General features: G+C 42.4%; 1 protein-coding gene across 2 annotated transcripts in view; it reads left to right on the forward strand.

Annotated features, from left to right (window-relative positions):
* Positions 1-1,296: 1,296 nt before the first annotated feature.
* The window catches only part of ZC2HC1A (zinc finger C2HC-type containing 1A), a 41,697-nt gene continuing 25,600 nt past the window's right edge, over positions 1,297-17,393 (forward strand). For both annotated transcript variants that reach the window (XM_065668473.1, XM_065668474.1), the window contains exons 1-4: positions 1,297-1,374; positions 14,992-15,065; positions 15,809-15,925; positions 16,132-16,267. In XM_065668473.1, coding sequence (XP_065524545.1) covers positions 1,359-1,374; positions 14,992-15,065; positions 15,809-15,925; positions 16,132-16,267 — 343 coding nt within the window. In that variant the 5' untranslated portion in view covers positions 1,297-1,358. The remainder of the gene's footprint in view (positions 1,375-14,991; positions 15,066-15,808; positions 15,926-16,131; positions 16,268-17,393) is intronic.

Below are 17,393 nucleotides of genomic sequence, written 5' to 3' on the forward strand. Positions count from 1 at the left end.
GATGCCCTCAGATACTAATTTTATAGTCGGAGCTCCTTCCATTAAAAAAATAGAATGGGGACGAATCCACTGACTCCCAGGTATTTTCAGGCCATGAACCTGGAAGCCATTTTTTGTGCTTCCCCCGTGGCTGCCCATCGCTTTCCCACAAGCACCGTTACAGCCACACATTGCGCCGGACCACAGCACACTCATGCGGGCTTACAGGTGCCAAGGGCAGCAGGATCCTGCTGCCATCATGGTTGCTGCCCGCACCCACCCAGGGACTGCTGGCTCTGGAGCTTTTCAATGGCACAGTTATTCCACCTCACTTGCTTGCCCTCAACACAAGAGGGATGTGGACCCACTTGAGTGAATCCAGAGAAGGGCTACAAAGAGCCATGGGGCTGGAGCACCTCACCTGTGAAAACAGGTTGAGAGAGTTAGTTTGTTCAGCCTGGAGAAGGGAAAGCTTCGGGGACACCTTAGAGCAGCTTCCAATACCTAAGGCCCACAGGAAATCTGCAGCTGGAGTTTTTATAAAGGCATATAGTGACATGACAAGGGGGAATTGCTTTAAACTGACAGAGTGGAGATTTATATTAGATATTAGGAAGAAGTTCTTCGCTGTGAGGATGGTGAGACAGTAGAACACGTTGAACAAGAGAACTGACCAGAGAAGCTGTGTCTGCCCCATCCCTGGCAGTGTTCAAGGCGAGGTTGGACGGGCCTTGAGCAACCTAGTCTAGAGGAAGGCGTCCCTACCCATGGCAGGGGGGTTGGCACAAGATGAGCTTTAAAGCCCCTCTAACCCAAACCATTCTGTGATTCACTTTGGCCATCGTGTACAAGGGCTGCTGTTGGAGGAAACAGATCCTGGCCATAGCATAACCTCAACACCCGGCCTACAGGACAGGTCAGACTGTACCAGAATTAGGCTAGGGCCGGGTTTTGCAGGAAGACGCTCGGACCAGGGGCCCGGTCCCCTGGACAGACCGACCAACCTAGGCACGGCGCAGCCGAGGGGCTGGCGGGCGGCACCACGCGGCAGCGGCGGGGCGGGCGAGGCCGGGATGCCGGGGCAGCAGCTCTCCGGCGGGCGGTGCGCTGCCGGGGCGGGGGAGGCCGGGATGCCGGGGCAGCAGCAGCTCTCCGGCGGGCGGTGCGCTGCCGGGGACGGGTAGGCAGCGTACAGGCAAGGCCCGAAGAGCAACGAGGCGGTGACGGGCGGTCTTCGCGGCGGGGGAGGGGGAGGCGGAGGCCAGGCCGATCGCTCGCGCCGCCCGCCCGGCCAATGGGAGCGGCGGTTGTTAGCGGGCGGGGAGGTGGCGGCGTTGCCACAGCAGCGGCGGGACGAGAGCTGTTGGTCAGGGTGCAGCATGGAGGGGCTGGAAGGTGAGAGGCAGTGGCGAGGCGTTTCTTCCCTTCACCGGGTGCAGCTGGCGGGCGCCTGGGCCAAGCCTCTGCGCTGTGGCGGGGCGTGCTTGGGCGGTGGCGGTGGGAGCTAGGGCCCGGGCGCCGCCTTCCCCTTTTTCGGACCCCGCTGCCGCGGCGGCCTTGCCTCGCTCCGCTGCCGGCGGTACGGGGGGCGGCGGGGCTGCGGCTGGGAGCGCTGCAGAAGCGGGGCCGCGTGCCTGCGAGGCGACGAACAAAGGCGGGTGGTGGCGGTTCTCTGTGCGGAGCGCGGCGGGCCGGGCCGGCCTCCGTGCGCTTTGTCTTCGGCGCTCTTCGGTTCTCCCAGCCGAGCTGCGGGGCTGTGACCGTGCCCCGCCGGCTTCTTCCTGCCGCGGCCAAGCTCCGAGCGCGGTGAGCCTGCTCGGTGATCCGCCGCTGGCAGAGGGTGCGTTGCGCGGAGTACGTCAGCGGGTCAGGCGGGTATTCTTGCCAGGCATCCTTTTTTTGCAAACAGATGGCTAACGTGGGTGTTAGGATACGCTTATGATGCTAGGAAGTGTTCAGTGCAGTGAAGACTAGGTATGTATTTGCTGAGTTTATCCTTTGCAACTTTATCCTGTGCTAGCTGCGTTAGTGAAGTCACCATCACTCCCCGGAGTAGCCATCACAGCATAGGTATCTATGATCAGATTGGAATTTATGAAGTTACGGCTTGCTGTCTGAGCATTTCGGTAGGCTTGTCATTACTGTGTTTTGCAAGCTGCTTTAACCCTACTACTTAAGAAAAAAACACAGGCTTCTTCTGAGTAACTTTCCCAAAACAGTCATTAAGTCTTCCATGCTGTGCTTCATTAGAGGTAACTGAGTGTTTAAATAGGGGTGAGCCTAAGCTAGCCTTTGTTCTTTATCCCTTCTAGCACAGTCGGAGAAGTAATTCTCCCTGAATTACTTTGTCTTCCTTCTTTGTCAGATTTTACAGTATTCTTAGACATAGTGACTTCAAAGCTATACATTTGGACACGATTTGGCATTAAAATCCCTATAGGTTCTCTGATTTACTCATTATGCTTTACTGACTATTAATGCCTTTAAATTTGAAGGTGGTATCCGGTGTTTATCAAATAATGCTTTATCAGGCACTCTGATGACAGTCCTGTGACAAATCTATGTTGCCTGTCCAGAAGGGGAAAACTTGCTTTAATTTTGTGTAAGCTGTGTCATTGACTGCGGTTGGGACTGCATATCATCTGCAGCCCATCCATCAATTGATTTGACTGTGAGCTAACTTACCAAGGCCAGCTGTGCCAGCTGTTTTTTGTATCAGCCCTAGCACCTTCAAAGCAGAGTGGGCAGAAAGTAGACCTGCAGGTAGTAGCAGAAACCTGAAACAACATGCCATTTTTGCAGCAGAACTTGTTCAGCTTCTGACTTTGCTGGAAAGAGTTTACATTTTGTGTATGTTTTGGTAGGTACCAGGCGTGGTGGAAGAAAGAACTGCTAAAGCATGGTTGAAATCTCATGTTTACTCTGTGAACCTTTTCTTGAAAGCTTATCAAAGCATTTTTTTCAATGTTCCTTCTGAGCACTCAAGATTAGTTTGAGAATAGCATGGGTAATAAGCCATTTCTAGAACTTCAGATGGCACTGCATTGTGAACACACACATCTTCCGCTGTTATCCAGCATCCTTGAATGCTAAAGTTTTTGAAACTGCAGAACATAGTGGTTTTGTGTTTTTGTGGGTTGCTTTGTGCTGTTTTTCCTTCTCTAAACAAATCATCACAACATAAAATACTTCCTTTTTTATGTCAAAACATTTGAAGCAAGTGGCTTTGCTTTGATTTACAGTTTTTCCAGTTTAAGTAGTCTCTTGCCACACATTAGGTTAGGCTCAAGATGAAGTTTCTGTAGAAAGGTGGCCATAGGACAGAAAAAATGCAAGCAAAACTAGTAACAATAATAAATGACTTCCTTGGGAATTATGCTTTTTTCCCAGGCATTACTCCACTCAGAGTAGTGTTACTGGTTGCCATTTTAGATTAAATTTGTGTTTAGAAGCACAGTTGCACAGTCATATCCACCTGACATGGAAGTATGGGCTGCTTCTGAAATCTGGCTTGGGCTGCTCCCTCCCTATATTAGTGCACAGTAAAATCATTTCCCAGAGCTGATCTGTACAGCAGGTCCTGGCAGTTGTGTGTGCAAGCGATGTGCTTATGGTGGAGGGCGGGACTTTGTCTTTTGGCAGCAGTCTGGTTTATGACTGTGTAAGACCCCCTCAGGCACAGGATGCTTGGTCTGGACTTTCCTCCCTCGGAAGCCAATGCTTTGCTTTTTGGGAGCTCAGCACTACAGATGCAAGATGTGTTTTACTTCTGTTTATTTGAGCAAGCTATTAAATAATTTTATAATGATTCCTTCATAACATGATGGAGAGTTCTAACTATATTCATGATTAGTAGGCTCATGGAGCTTCATTACTGACATTTAAAAAGCTAAATATTTTCGGTGTTGCAGTTGCATTTTCTCACTGCATGCAAGTTTAAATGTTCAGTGAAATGGTAAAGTAGGTTTCTGTGACACTTAAGTTTTTTTTTCTAAAATTTACTTCTGTTGCTTTTTTTTTTTTAAAGTCAGTTGCTTTATTATTTGTATATCAGTATCATTATATTACTAGATTCATACTGAAAGTGAAATATATAAAGTTTTGTAAAATAAGTCAGTGCACACTTGTGTCATTACAAGTGACAAATTTGATGTAAAATCTGAAGTCCCTAGTTCAGTATTTGTTACTTTGCAGCCCGTGTCCTGTTTGGCTGATTTTCAATTTTCATTTAATTTACTAGTGAAAATACTCAGGGCAATAGACCATCAGTGTCTGAAAATGTAGTGATTTGTAAGGTGAGTTTAAAAATCCTTTCCTGAGTAGTCCGCCATGTGCTGACTCTCAGGACCATTTTTGATGGGTTAGCATCTGCTGGTTGCATTCACTGGTAGATGGCAAGAAAAAGCTGTCATGTTGGCACGTTTGTTGCTGCCTTTTTCGCTTGAAGGAGATGGAAGAGGAGATCCAAGCACAGAATTCCTGACTTCACATAAGCTGGAGCAGTCCAGTGATTGGCATTTGATTGGCTTCTTTCCAATCTGTTGTTTTCTCTGGGAAGATGCAGGCAACAGCTGCTTGATCCGACTAAATGACGGTTCCCACACTTGTTCCCAGCCCATCCCAGCAGGTCAGGACTCCTGCTGCCTAAAGCATGAAGGGCAGAGGGGCAGCTGTGTCCGAGGGCAAAAGTCCAGCTCTCTGTGGTCAGTAATGGCAGCACTTATCCAGCCTCAGTGTTCTCCAGCCTGCGCTCTAGCAGCCAGGGAAGGCTGGTTGTGGTTGGGAGGGGATGGGTGGCTGCTTGCTCAGGAAATAGCCTGCAGTCAGAAACCCAGAGCTTTCCAGTGCAGATGCCAAATAGAGACTAGTGTGATTAAGCATTTAGACAGTGAGCAGTGTGGGTGTGCCCTTGAGGTCTCATAAGAATAAGGCTTGCGGTGTAGCATCTTCTGCTGAGAACTGAGATCTGTGCTGCAATAGCGTTTGTCCCTGGGCCCTTCACTGGCGCTGGTAATGTCTGAGACACCCCACCCCAAACAGTGCAAGCATTCTACTTCAGGGTTTTTTATTAGTAATGCAACTATTGAAAGCAGATGCTTATACTTACTTGGAGAGGACCTCTGAATAAGCTAATGCCCAGTCCTATTTTTTTCTGATACTATAGAAATTTTTTTCTGTTTTGAAAAACAATATTAATATGAGTCTTCCTTTCCCTTTAGTATTCATCTTTCTCTTGCCTCACTGGATGCATGCAGCAGCTTCCTTGCTTTGGCAGCCATTTTCTTAAGCTCCATTTAAGAGAGGCTCCTGCCTTTTTGAAATACTTCAGCTTTTTCTTTTAATTAATTTTGCAGTATTGTTCTTAAATCAACAAGTTATAAACTATTAAGGATTGAAATGCAAAACTAATATTAATGTATATTCTTTTTAAGCAGGTTTTTTGTTCCCAGTAGCCATTAAAGCACTGATAAATGTGACTATTGAATTGCTGTGTTTCACTAGGCATGCGTGCACCTCCCTTAGATGATTTAATTTTGACATTTAATACACTGTATAATTGTGGTCAATGTATTTACTTTTTCTAAAGCAATTATGTTTTTAGTTTTTGATTAACGGTTATGTTTTGGTGAAGCAACTGAAAGGAAATGTTTTACTTAAGGAAAATTCAGAAAGCTAAGCTTAGGCCATTAGGATAGGGGAAATGTGCTGTCAGAATGCATTTTACCTTTAAAAGAACAAAGTAATATGTGTAGACAGTAATTTGAGTGTTTCAGCTTAGTTTCTTCAGCATCTTGGAACCAGTAGATTTTACATCCTTTTCTACATTTTTTTGTAGAATTACTGTATTTTTAACTTAAATTGCGGAAACTAGATTCATCTAGTAATTATATTCAGTTGGTTAAGTATAGTAGGAAGATGAATGTATTTTACCTGCACACACACACACGATGTGGTTGTTATAAAAAGCAGTTGTTTCATTTCAGTAAAATGAAGTTCTGGGGCTATGTTAAACAGTTGACTGGAGGGAGCAAACTGGGAACTGATATAAATTATCAAATTTATCAGAATAGTTTCTAAAACATTATTTTATTGTTAACTGAGTAATATTCTGACAAGCAAGCAGGCTTAAGTTGGGATTGCTCTGTCCGATTACGTTTGTGTAGTAAAGTACAGAATTTGTTTGGGGGTCACTGGTGCAAAGCAGTTTTGGTTTAAGACTAGTGTGAAAAAGCTCATCTTTGCTTGATTGCCTGCTTACTGTCGTCATGGTGCTTGTAGCCTAATGGAGAAGAATAGTGAATTTATGATGCCAGAGCAGAATAGATTTTATAGGTCACACACTTTCTAGTGGTTTTAGTTAACCTTAAAGCTCATTAATAGAAGACCAGATAATGTATCTGGAAGTCAGATCGATAAGATAGTGCTGCTTATTTGTTGTGTTTCCATATGCATTACAGGGGAAACTCTCATTGATTTTTCTGGATAATCATCACAACTGAGTACCTCTCTAAAATGTCTGTATATTAACACTCACAATATGGGAAGAAATAGGAGGATTTGGAGGTCTGCATGCAGTTGGAGGGGTAGGATCTTGCTGAGATCATGTGTAGGACAGCTCACAGGACTGCAGTGTTGAGATGGATGAATACAGGCTCTTCAGGAAGAAACAGCTGGACTGCAAGCAGAGAAGTTTCCCTTTATAGAATCATAGAATAGATAGGATTGGAAAGGACCTCAAGATCATCTAGTTCCAACCACCCTGCCATGGGCAGGGACACCTCACACTAAACCATCCCACACAAGGCTTCATCCAACCTGGCCTTGAACACCACAAGGGATGGAGCACTCACAACCTCCCTGGGCAACCGATTCCAGTGTCTCACCACCCTAACAGGAAAGAATTTCCTCTTTATATCCAATCTAAACTTCCCCTGTTTAAGTTTTAACCCATTACCCCTTGTCCTGTCACTACAGTCCCTGATGAAGAGTCCCTCCCCAGCATCCCTATAGGCCCCCTTCAGGTACTGGAAGGCTGCTATTAGGTCCCCACGCAGCCTTCTCTTCTCCAGGCTGAACAGCCCCAGCTTCCTCAGCCTGTCTTCATATGGGAGGTGCTCCAGTCCCCTGATCATCCTCGTGACCCTCCTCTGGACTTGTTCCAGCAGTTCCATGTCCTTTTTATGTGGAGGACACCAGAACTGCACACAATACTCCAGGTGAGGTCTCACAAGAGCAGAGCAGAGGGGCAGGATCACCTCTTTCAACCTGCTGGTCGTGCTCCTTTTGATGCAGCCCAGAATACGGTTGGCTTTCTGGGCTGCGAGCACACACTGCCGGCTCATGTTCATTTTCTCATTGACCAGCACCCCCAAGTCCTTCTCTGCAGGGCCGCTCTGAATCTCTTCTTTGCCCAACCTGTAGCTGTGCCTGGGATTGCTCCGACCCAGGTGTAGGACCTTGCACTTGTCGTGGTTGAACTTCATAAGGTTGGCATCAGCCCACCTCACAAGCGTGTCAAGGTCCCTCTGGATGGCATCCCTTCCCTCCAGTGTATCAACTGGACCACACAGCTTGGTGTCATCGGCAGACTTGCTGAGGGCGCACTCAATCCCACTGTCCATGTCAGCGATGAAGATGTTAAACAAGACCGGTCCCAACACCACTCCCTGAGGGAAACCACTCGTTACTGGTCTCCAGCCGGACATCGAGCCATTGACCACAACTCTTTGTGTGTGGCCATCCAACCAGTTCTTTATCCACTGAGTGGCCCATCCATCAAATTGATATCTCTTCAATTTAGAGAGAAGGCAGTGAGAATGCACTGAGCTCTGCTGTGGAGCCACCTGTGAGCTTATGGATCAGGGTTAGCAGGCAGACCAATGTGGGAAATGCTGTTCTGGGTGTCTGCTACAATCCACCTGATCAGGAAAAAGATGATGCTTCCTTCAGATAATTCGAAGAAGCCTCATATTCACAAGCCTTGGCCCTGGTGAACCACTCAATACCAGCTGGAGGGACACATCAGCAAGGCACAAGCAGTATAGGAGGCTTCTGGTGTGCATTGATGACAAATTCCTGACTCAGGTGATTGAGGAGCTGACAAGGGGATTCATTTCTGCTGATGACATACCAACAAATGTTTGAGATGTGAAGGCCAGGGGCAGGCAGTCTTACCTGAAGTGACCAGGGGATGATTGAATTCAGGGTCCTGAGGGGAGGAAGCTGGGCAAATAGCAGGATCTCAACCCTGGACTTCAGGAGAGCAGGCTTTGACTTGTTTAGGGATCTGCTTGGAAGAATCCCATAAGATATGGCCCTAAAGAGGAGTCCAGGAGAGCTGGTTATTTTTAGTGTGACATTGGTATGTTTTCCACGTTAAAAGTTATGCCTCATATGAGGAAGGGAGGAAAGAAAGACAATTGTAGAAAAGGGGAGTATGCCGTGATTCAAGTTGTCTTGGCTGCATGCAATTAATTTCTTAGTCACAAAAAAAATCCTTTGCCAAATCCTCCTCCAGGTTGTCATTTTAGAGCAATGGGGTGACTTGATATGTTATTTTCAAGGAAGTTATTCCAAACTTGCCATCATCACATCATGTTCAATGGAATAACAGTAATATTGACAAATATAATGCACTTGCATTGTCAGGCTGAACAGCTGATGCAAAATGTGCAGAGGTACTATGAAAGTCTCACTTAGGCTTTTCAGCTTGAAGGAATGGAAGTCATGCTGCTTTTTATTATCTTTTGGAAGCAGAAATGACATGTTTATACAAGATTAGACTGCATTGTCAATACAGAAGTAGAATAGAATTCATAAGACTTTCCACTAAGATTAGGGGTAGATAGATAAAAGTAGATTGGTTTCCTATTTGTTACACAGTTGTGAATAACCTAATTGTATAAATATTTCAAAGTATGTGAACAGTTGAATACTAAGAGACAAAGCTTACTTTGATTTTCTCTTTCTTCCTCTAACTCTTCCTGCAAAATGCTGAATAGCGTAGGCAAGAAGGGATTTGCTTGGTGGAGTAAATTGTGCATATTGTCAGTTATCAAGTAGACTTTACCAAAGCATGGCAAATACTGCCAGTTGCTAAGCAGTATGGCATCTTTTTCTGACTTCCATTTACATTTCAGAATTCCTTTTGGCAAAATAAAGAAAACTTGGAAAACTTACACCATTGTTGGTATACTTTTTTAATTGTGTACATTGATCTTTTAATTATTTAATGCTCTTTAAAAATTAATGCTCTATATCATATTTGGCTGTTCAAAGAAGTGTTCCCTACCTATGTTGTAGCATCAGGATAATTTTTAGGTGACTCCTGTTTATAGTATTTATAGTACAGTATATATACCTGTTTATGGTATCTGTCATTAGTCTTTTCAGACTATTGTTATTTCATGTGTTGATTAAAAATATAGCCTAGTCAATACTGATCAGTGGACATGTTCTGGAGACTTGACAGTCACCAAAGAACTAGATGATGTGGCTTGAGGATACAGATTCTAATTAATCCAGGAAAATCACTGCAATTTTTTTTGTACCCGAAATATGGAAATCTTAAGTGGAAAATACCTTGCTTTTGGGGATGAGAGGGGAATTATGCTAAAAGCAATAAATGCAATTTTGTGGGAGAATTTGGCAAACACTCAAGTAATAACTTTCAGCAATTATGGATTGTTTGCTGGTTTCAAATAGGTACCTGGTCTCAAGACTGGAAATTGTACTGAAATTTTTCTGCAAGTTTGAATTCGGTGAGGCTTGATTGTTGTGATTATCACAATTGACTGGCCCCAGTCATTTAGTGCTGTCACTGCTGCAGGTAGAAGGTTTTGAAGGGCAGTCAGATTTTGCAACATGACAAAATACTGGTATTGAGACTAGGCAAAGTCTTGTTTCTTTGAAGCTGCATTTTATATCTAAGTGCAGACATATACTTGGGTATACATAGCTCTTAAAAAGCAAAAACTGTAATAAAACTTCAATTAATAGCTGTTCAGCAATCCTGAAGACTTCTGCTCCCTCTAGGTTTGGAGTTTATTTACACAACTGCTTAATTTGTAAACATGATAGCAAGAGCTAGCATTAATGCCTGTGACTGTCAGATGCAACTTGTATGTACTGATGGGTTCCACATATTGTACTGATAAAGATAAATCTGAGAACTGGCAACTTACACTTTCTGCTGTAAATCAATTGCTGTATGTGAACGTGAGAGGCGAGAGGAAAAAAAAACTCATTAGTTCTGTAGAAATCTAGGTTTTGAGGAGGTCTAAATTCATCTGAGTATTGAAAGCACTGGGCTACATCTGAGGGACTGACTGTACGGGTATGCTGTCAGACTTTGAGGTCCACCCAAACTTTACAGCTAAACTCCAACTTCAAAATCAGAAAGTATGGGTAACTAGACTGTGACCGTATTCACAAGGAATGTGTGTGATAACTTCTGGGTAGGTAGAAAAACATGATTTGGAAGGAGGTTGTACTCTAGAAGTGGCTGGAAGAGGAGCTCTGGCTGGGACAGTGTAGAAACACAGGCTATGGGATAACTGTAGAGCTGCTAATCAAACTTCCAATCTAGTTGTTTAATTTGGGTACCCATCATCTTACCAGGTTGTACTCTTGTGTTTTTATTTAAGACCTGGTCTCAAGCAGACAGTAGAAGAATAGGGTGTAAAGCTATATATCATAGTTTTGGCATCACTTCAGCTGAAATACTGCTCCTTTCTTTGGTATTCACATAACCATTCCGAACATAGTTCTCTTTTCCCTAAGTGTGTTTAGAGTAGATAGCGGTAATAATTATGTCTGTCCCCTTCCAGGTTAACTATGTTCATTCAGGTTTAATACAAGCATGCTAAGTGCTGGTGATTAGTGGTATTAAAGACAGTAAAAGGAGAAAGAGGCATAGCTGCTGGAACTTGGCTCTTCTGTGGTTTTATAACCAAAATGATGGTAATCCCTGCATTGTTGCGAGACTTAAAGAAGACTGAAGAAAATTACCATGACACTATTTTACTACCGGTTTCAATTATCAGATGCATTTGCCAAGCAAATACTTCTGTTTCTTGATTTGAGTATTCTTTTTATTTTATTTAAACCTCCTTACCCCAACATAACAACCATTTCTATTAACTTCTGTTCCAGAAGTAGTGTGGCGTTCATGCATGATACCTAATGCATTAAAACAAACAAACAAACAAACAAAAAACCACAACAAAAAACCCAACAAAATGAAGCAAAAAATACAAACTCTGAACCAGAACCCACACACAAAAAAATCCCCAAACCACAGTCCCACACCAAAACCAACTCTACTGCAACTTTGGCAATTTTATTTTTAAATTTATTTATTTTGGCAAATTTATTTTTAAATCAGATTTCATGTTGGTGACATTTCTAACCCTTCTGTTAAGGAAGGCTCATGGACTCCTGGAGAGAAATACTAAGGTTTTATGATTATTTTTTATTTAATTTTATTTTTTTACTTTAAAGGTGGGGGAAATGAAAGCAGAATGATTTAAAAATTTAAAGGATAGGTGTGCAAATCTAAATGTCTGTAGGCTTCCTAGTTTCAACAAAACTGAAAAAGCTCATTTTTTAAAACTACTTCCTTTTGTGTTTTGGGTCAGTGGTTTGTGTTACAGGGGAGGAGGTGTTGTAGTAGAAATAGCTCTTGGTAAATGTGATTGGGTAGCTGCCAGCAGCAAAGGAGGGTAGGAATGCTGCAAGAAAATCCGCCTCTGTAACTGTAGCTGCAGTGAGTACTAATTAGCATTTGTTATGCACTGGTATGTGATATATAAATACTGCTCAATCAGGTGAGCTTTTATCAAGTCTGTTTTTAAGGGTGAGTTTAAACACAAGCTTGAATTCCAGAGTTTAGTGAACAGCAGAAAATGGTGGAAAATGCAGCTGGTGTTTTTTGGGTTTTTTTGGGTTTGTTTTTTTTTTTTAAAGAAGATAGATATTTGAAAGAATCTTTCCCTTGGTCAAATTCTTTATCTTATACTATACAGTTGCTTGAGATCACTAATTCTGATTTATTTCATCTAACAAATTTCATCTAATTTTTTTAGATACATTGATACGTTACATGTAGTTGTAAACAGATGATGAATGTCATTCAAGGAACTGAAAATGTAGAAGCAGACCTAATGGTTACATATTAATACTGGAAATCTCACTCAGTTTTAATATTTGCATTTAGAATAAAATGTTTTCAGTGGGAGCCATGACTTCCTGAATCTACATTTGTTTGCCATAAAACATTTTTTAAAATCATTGATTTTCTTTAGGATTAATTTTGCACTTCATTAAGAAGTATGTATGTTTAGATGGAAAATTATTTTCCACTGATTAACTGGGAAAAAGCCCTGATGAAGGATCATTGAATGTTGCTATGTTCATAACTTCATTAGTTTAAGTCACTAGTTTGCCTAAAATGCGTGTGTCCTGGGTTCAGCAAGTAGCAGTCATTTTTCTCCTTCTTAGTAGCTGGTGCAGCACTGTGTTTTTGACTTTCAGCCTGGGAACAGCGCTGATAACACCAGTGTTTTTGGTTGTTGCTAACTAATTTTTACTCTGACCAAGGGCTTTCTGAGTCTCATGCTCTGCCAGGGAGGAGGGGAAGCTGGGAGGAAGCAGAGACAGGACACCTGACCCAAACTAACCAAAGAGGTATTCCATACCACAGCACGTCATGCCCAGTATATAAACAGGGGACAGTTACCCGGAAGGGCTATATCATTGCTTGGGTCAGGCTGGGTATCGGTCGGCAGGTGTCCTGTCTCTGCTTTCTCCTGGCTTCTTGTGCCCTTCCTCACTGGCAGAGCATGAGACTGGGAAGTCCTTAAGCAGAGTAAGCATTACTTAGCAACAACTAAAACATTGGTGTGGTACCAGCATTGTTTTTTGGGCTAAAGCTGAAACACAGCTCTGCAACAGCTACTAGGAAGGAGAAAAATAACTGTTACATCTGTACCCAGAACAATATGTGATATAAAAATATCCCAGTTATCCCTCTGGTGCAGTACTAAATACAATAGATACCAGTTACTGGGAGAGCATGTAGAGTTTTTAGTCTCTGCCACGACTCCATTGCATAATGCATACTGTATGAATATATTTGCTTGCATAGGGTTGGCTGTTTTGATTTGTTGGTGTTTTATCTGCTTCTGTGAATCTGTTATGTGTCAAGTATACTGTTTACGTTTTTTTTACCATTGCTTGAATAGCAACATCAGAAATGCTTTTGTAAACTGTCAGTGATACTCTGCATAAAATAGAGTAGAAATAGCATTAAAGATTTTTTACTTTTCGAGATAAACTGAAATAGTTTAACTTAAAGAAAAATAAGTGATGGGATGCGACTCTGATACTGTAAGAGGTGATTCTCTTCGAAAGACACAGAAATACTCACTAAATACCATTATTGTTGGTATGTATTTCGGCTGACATTGTGACTTACAGTGAATTTGTCGTTTACATATTGACATACAGGCATCCTTTTAAAGGTGCAGTGTTTTGTATTGTAAATTAGCAGAATTTATGGTGACGTGTTACTGGGCATGTAACTTGTGTATCATCTCTTTGTGAGAAATGGTCTCTAGATAAAAACTTAAGCTCAGGGTAGACACAGCAGTGAAGCAGCTATTTATTAATATTTTTGCAGAAAAGGGTGTCCTAGCAAGTAGGCACACGCAGCAAAAGCAGAACTATGATTTATATTTCCTATCCTGGATGCAAATTCCCTCCCTTGTTTCCCCCTTGGTTGGGGACTCCCAAGTTTTACAGCCTAGCCGATGTGTATAATCTGCATGTTAACTGTCCTGCCTCTGTTTACATCTCCCCTTACTCTGTTTTTGTACACCCCTTCCTCTTATTTATATTCTTCTTTGGTTCGATTTCATAACTCTCTGGCAGACATGCGGTACCTCAACTTACTGTTTAACCAGCCTGCACCTGCTTATTTTCGTAGGTTGTACAAAGATAGTATTCTTTTTAACCACAGAGTGTATCTTTCATCCAGAGATGATATTGTCTTTAACCACAGAGTGTGTCTTTCTAAGTTATGGTATCTCAAATCCTTTCTTTCATTCCCTTAGTAATTTAGCCCCAGCCCCAGTATTGGAAAATCTTAATATTGCAAAGCCTTAATATTGATCTTAAAGCTTCTGGGCTGCATCAAAAGGAGCATGACCAGCAGGTCGAAGGAGGTGGTCCTGCCCCTCTACTCTGCTCTCGTGAGACCTCACTTGGAGTATTGTGCACAGTTCTGTTGTCCTCAACATAAAAAGGACATGGAACTGTTGGAACAAGGCCGGAGGAGAGCCACGAGGATGATCAGGGGACTGGAGCACCTCCCGTATGAAGATAGGCTGAGAAAGTTGGGGCTGTTGAGCCTGGAGAAGAGAAAGCTGCATGGAGACCTCATAGCAGCCTTCCAGTATCTGAAGGGGGCCTATAAAGATGCTGGGCTGGGGATGGACTCTTCTTTAGGGACTGTAGTGATAGGACATGGGGTAATGGGTTCAAACTTAAACAGGGGCAGTTTAGATTGGATATAAGGAGGAAATTCTTTCCTGTGAGGGTGGTGAGGCCCTGGAATGGGTTGCCCAGGGAAGCTGTGAATGCTTCATCCCTGGCGGTGTTCAAGGCAGGGTTGGACAGAGCCTTTGGTGACATGGTTCAGCGGGAGGTATCCCAGCCCATGGCAGGGGGTTGGAACTAGATGATCTTGAGGTCCTTTCCAGCCCTAACTATTCTATGATTCTAATATTGTAAAGGCTTAATACTGCAAAGCCCCATCCCCAATTATGCAAAAACAACACTGTTTCTCTCACATTTTCCTTTTTTATCTCTGCACAGTTCAAAGAATGTGTGCTTTTGCAGTAATAACTTACTTTTATGAAGTATATGAGGTTACCAATCTGGAAAGAAATTTTTATCCTGAATTAAAACAAATAAGTATGTTTTTCGTTTTGTGTTTTTTGTTTTTTTAAGATGAGGTTACAGTGCAAACTGGAGATCTGCTGCCATGTAGGATTTGTGGAAGGACTTTCTTTCCAGCAGCACTGGTAAGTGGTGTGAGTGAGCACTGTTGGCTTTTAGATCTGACAAGTTGATAGAAGAGTTAAGCAATGGACACTGTAGCTAAATAAAGTAGAAACCAAGTGATGCTTGGGTTTTGGTGGGGGTTTTTTTGGTGTTTTTTTGTGGTTCCCCCCCCCCCCCCCCCAAATAATTATAAATTCCACTTGTTTCAATTTGGAGCTCCTTAGAAAGAAGTTAATTTTATTTAAGCTTCCCATGACTTTCTGAAAATACATGCTTCTGAAAGCATCCTCTCCAGAGTCACAGAATTACTGCTTGCCTCTGCAGATGTAAGCCCTAGCATTATGTAGCCTCAGGTAGTAATTGGAGCGTTTTGATAGCCATCTTCAACATACTGTGGTTTTCGGTCTTAATAGAAATTGGGCTGTCCTTAAATATGCATATGGATATCAGACAGCACTCAAAGCAAATACTGCTTACCTATTATCATTCTTTTTTTATTTGCAGGGGGACAAATACAGATGCTCCCTGTTTTTCATTGCCCAAATTTCTGTGTCCATGTATGTGCAGTCATGGATTCCTGTACTTCCACTCTAAAAGTAATGGCTGGCATAGACGTTTGAGTGAAAGCAGTCTGATCTGATTTACCAAGAGTTGGGCCTTGTTTGCTGATTGGCATATTGAGAAAGAGGGAAAGAACATGTTAATAACTTAACATAGAAAGCTAAGTTCTGTATTCTCCTTCTCGGTTTTCTTCTGTTTACAGAAAAAGCACGGACCCATCTGCCAAAAAACTTCTGCCAAGAAAAGGAAGACATTTGATTCCAGTCGACAGAGAGCAGAAGGAACTGACATTCCCACAGTAAAACCTCTGAAGCCACGGGTACGTTATTTACTCTGCATATGAACATTTTAAGCAAACTATGTATGCATTATAATAAAGCTTATTTCTGCTGGTGATTTGTGATATTAGATAAACTAGGATCTAGAAGAAATTGAACTATGATGTTGTGTACTGAAATAAGGCGCGTACTCAGCTTGAAGTAAGAGCTTCAAACATATAAAGCTTTTTCTTTTTTGGCTTCTTAGCCAGAACCACCCAAAAAACCTTCCAACTGGAGACGAAAGCATGAGGAATTTATAGCTACTATACGAGCAGCCAAAGGACTTAATCTTAAAGATGGTGGAAAACTGCCTCCACCACCTCCGCCATCATATGACCCTGGTATGTAAAACAATCCTGTTGTTTAGAGAATTGGTGGGTTTTTTTCACTTAATTTATAAAAATTTGAATTGGAAAGGAATATGTTAGAAAACAATAATCACAAGTTCTTGAAGATGATTATCCCCGTGCAGATGATGGTTTGTGACTGTGGGTCTGGCTAGCTACCATCCTGTGAGCTTTAAAAGCCTATGACTGTTTTAATGAATCAAGAGATAGTTAAGGACAACTTACAGCTTGCTACTGTCTTATAAATCATATGCTGGACAAACAGTTTCAACACCGTGTTTCTGTCCACAACAGTGGAACTGCTCAGAAAGAGCAGACTGCCTTTTTAATTAAATGCTGGACACCCACAACCTATTTACATTGTAGGAATGCACATTGACTGTGTTCTTCAAATATAGTGTCTCCCATTTCTTGCTGAACTCACATTTAGTTTCATGTGTACAGTACATGTTCTAGTGTGCATTTGATCCTTCCTCATAAGGTGGGGGTACTTGCATTTTGGGTATGAGATGTGTGGGATTTGTATTAATAAGGGTGCCTTCAGAACTGAGGCTGGATAAAGTGTTGATATAGTCTGATGTGAGTGAATAAGACATATTCTTTTCAGTTAACTTTTGAAATGTTATAATAGGTTGGAGTATATATTCCTTGCCCTTGTCCTAAGAGCTAAACTATGTGATCAGTTCAATGGCTATTTTCAGAAGGATTAGGAAAACCAGAAAAAAGCATGTGTTCTGCTTCTGCTGTAGTCAAGTGAGGATGGGAGTGTTCCATACTTTGTTCCTCTGCAGGAAACACATTACCCCGGTATTAGAATTGTAATTGTGAATTCATAGTAAGAAGTGAAGTCATAATATTCAGCATTCATACATGCTATCTTGAAATGCCATATGCATTTTAAAGTAAATTAAAACCAATAGCTAATGTTGTGGATAAGGAATATAAGGCTTGATCATAGAAAGGATCATTAATAATCCAGGCAGAAACAGCCAGTACTAAATCTAGCTTGGAAAACCTACTAAAATGGTGCTTCCTTGTTTCCGGACATCACAATGAGTTTTAAGAGAGGGAAGTAACTCTGTTCAGCCTGTTTGAAAGCAGATAGGAGGTAGAGGGAAGA

The sequence above is a fragment of the Lathamus discolor genome, chromosome 2, assembly GCF_037157495.1.
Source record: "Lathamus discolor isolate bLatDis1 chromosome 2, bLatDis1.hap1, whole genome shotgun sequence".
Classification (NCBI taxonomy): domain Eukaryota; kingdom Metazoa; phylum Chordata; class Aves; order Psittaciformes; family Psittacidae; genus Lathamus; species Lathamus discolor.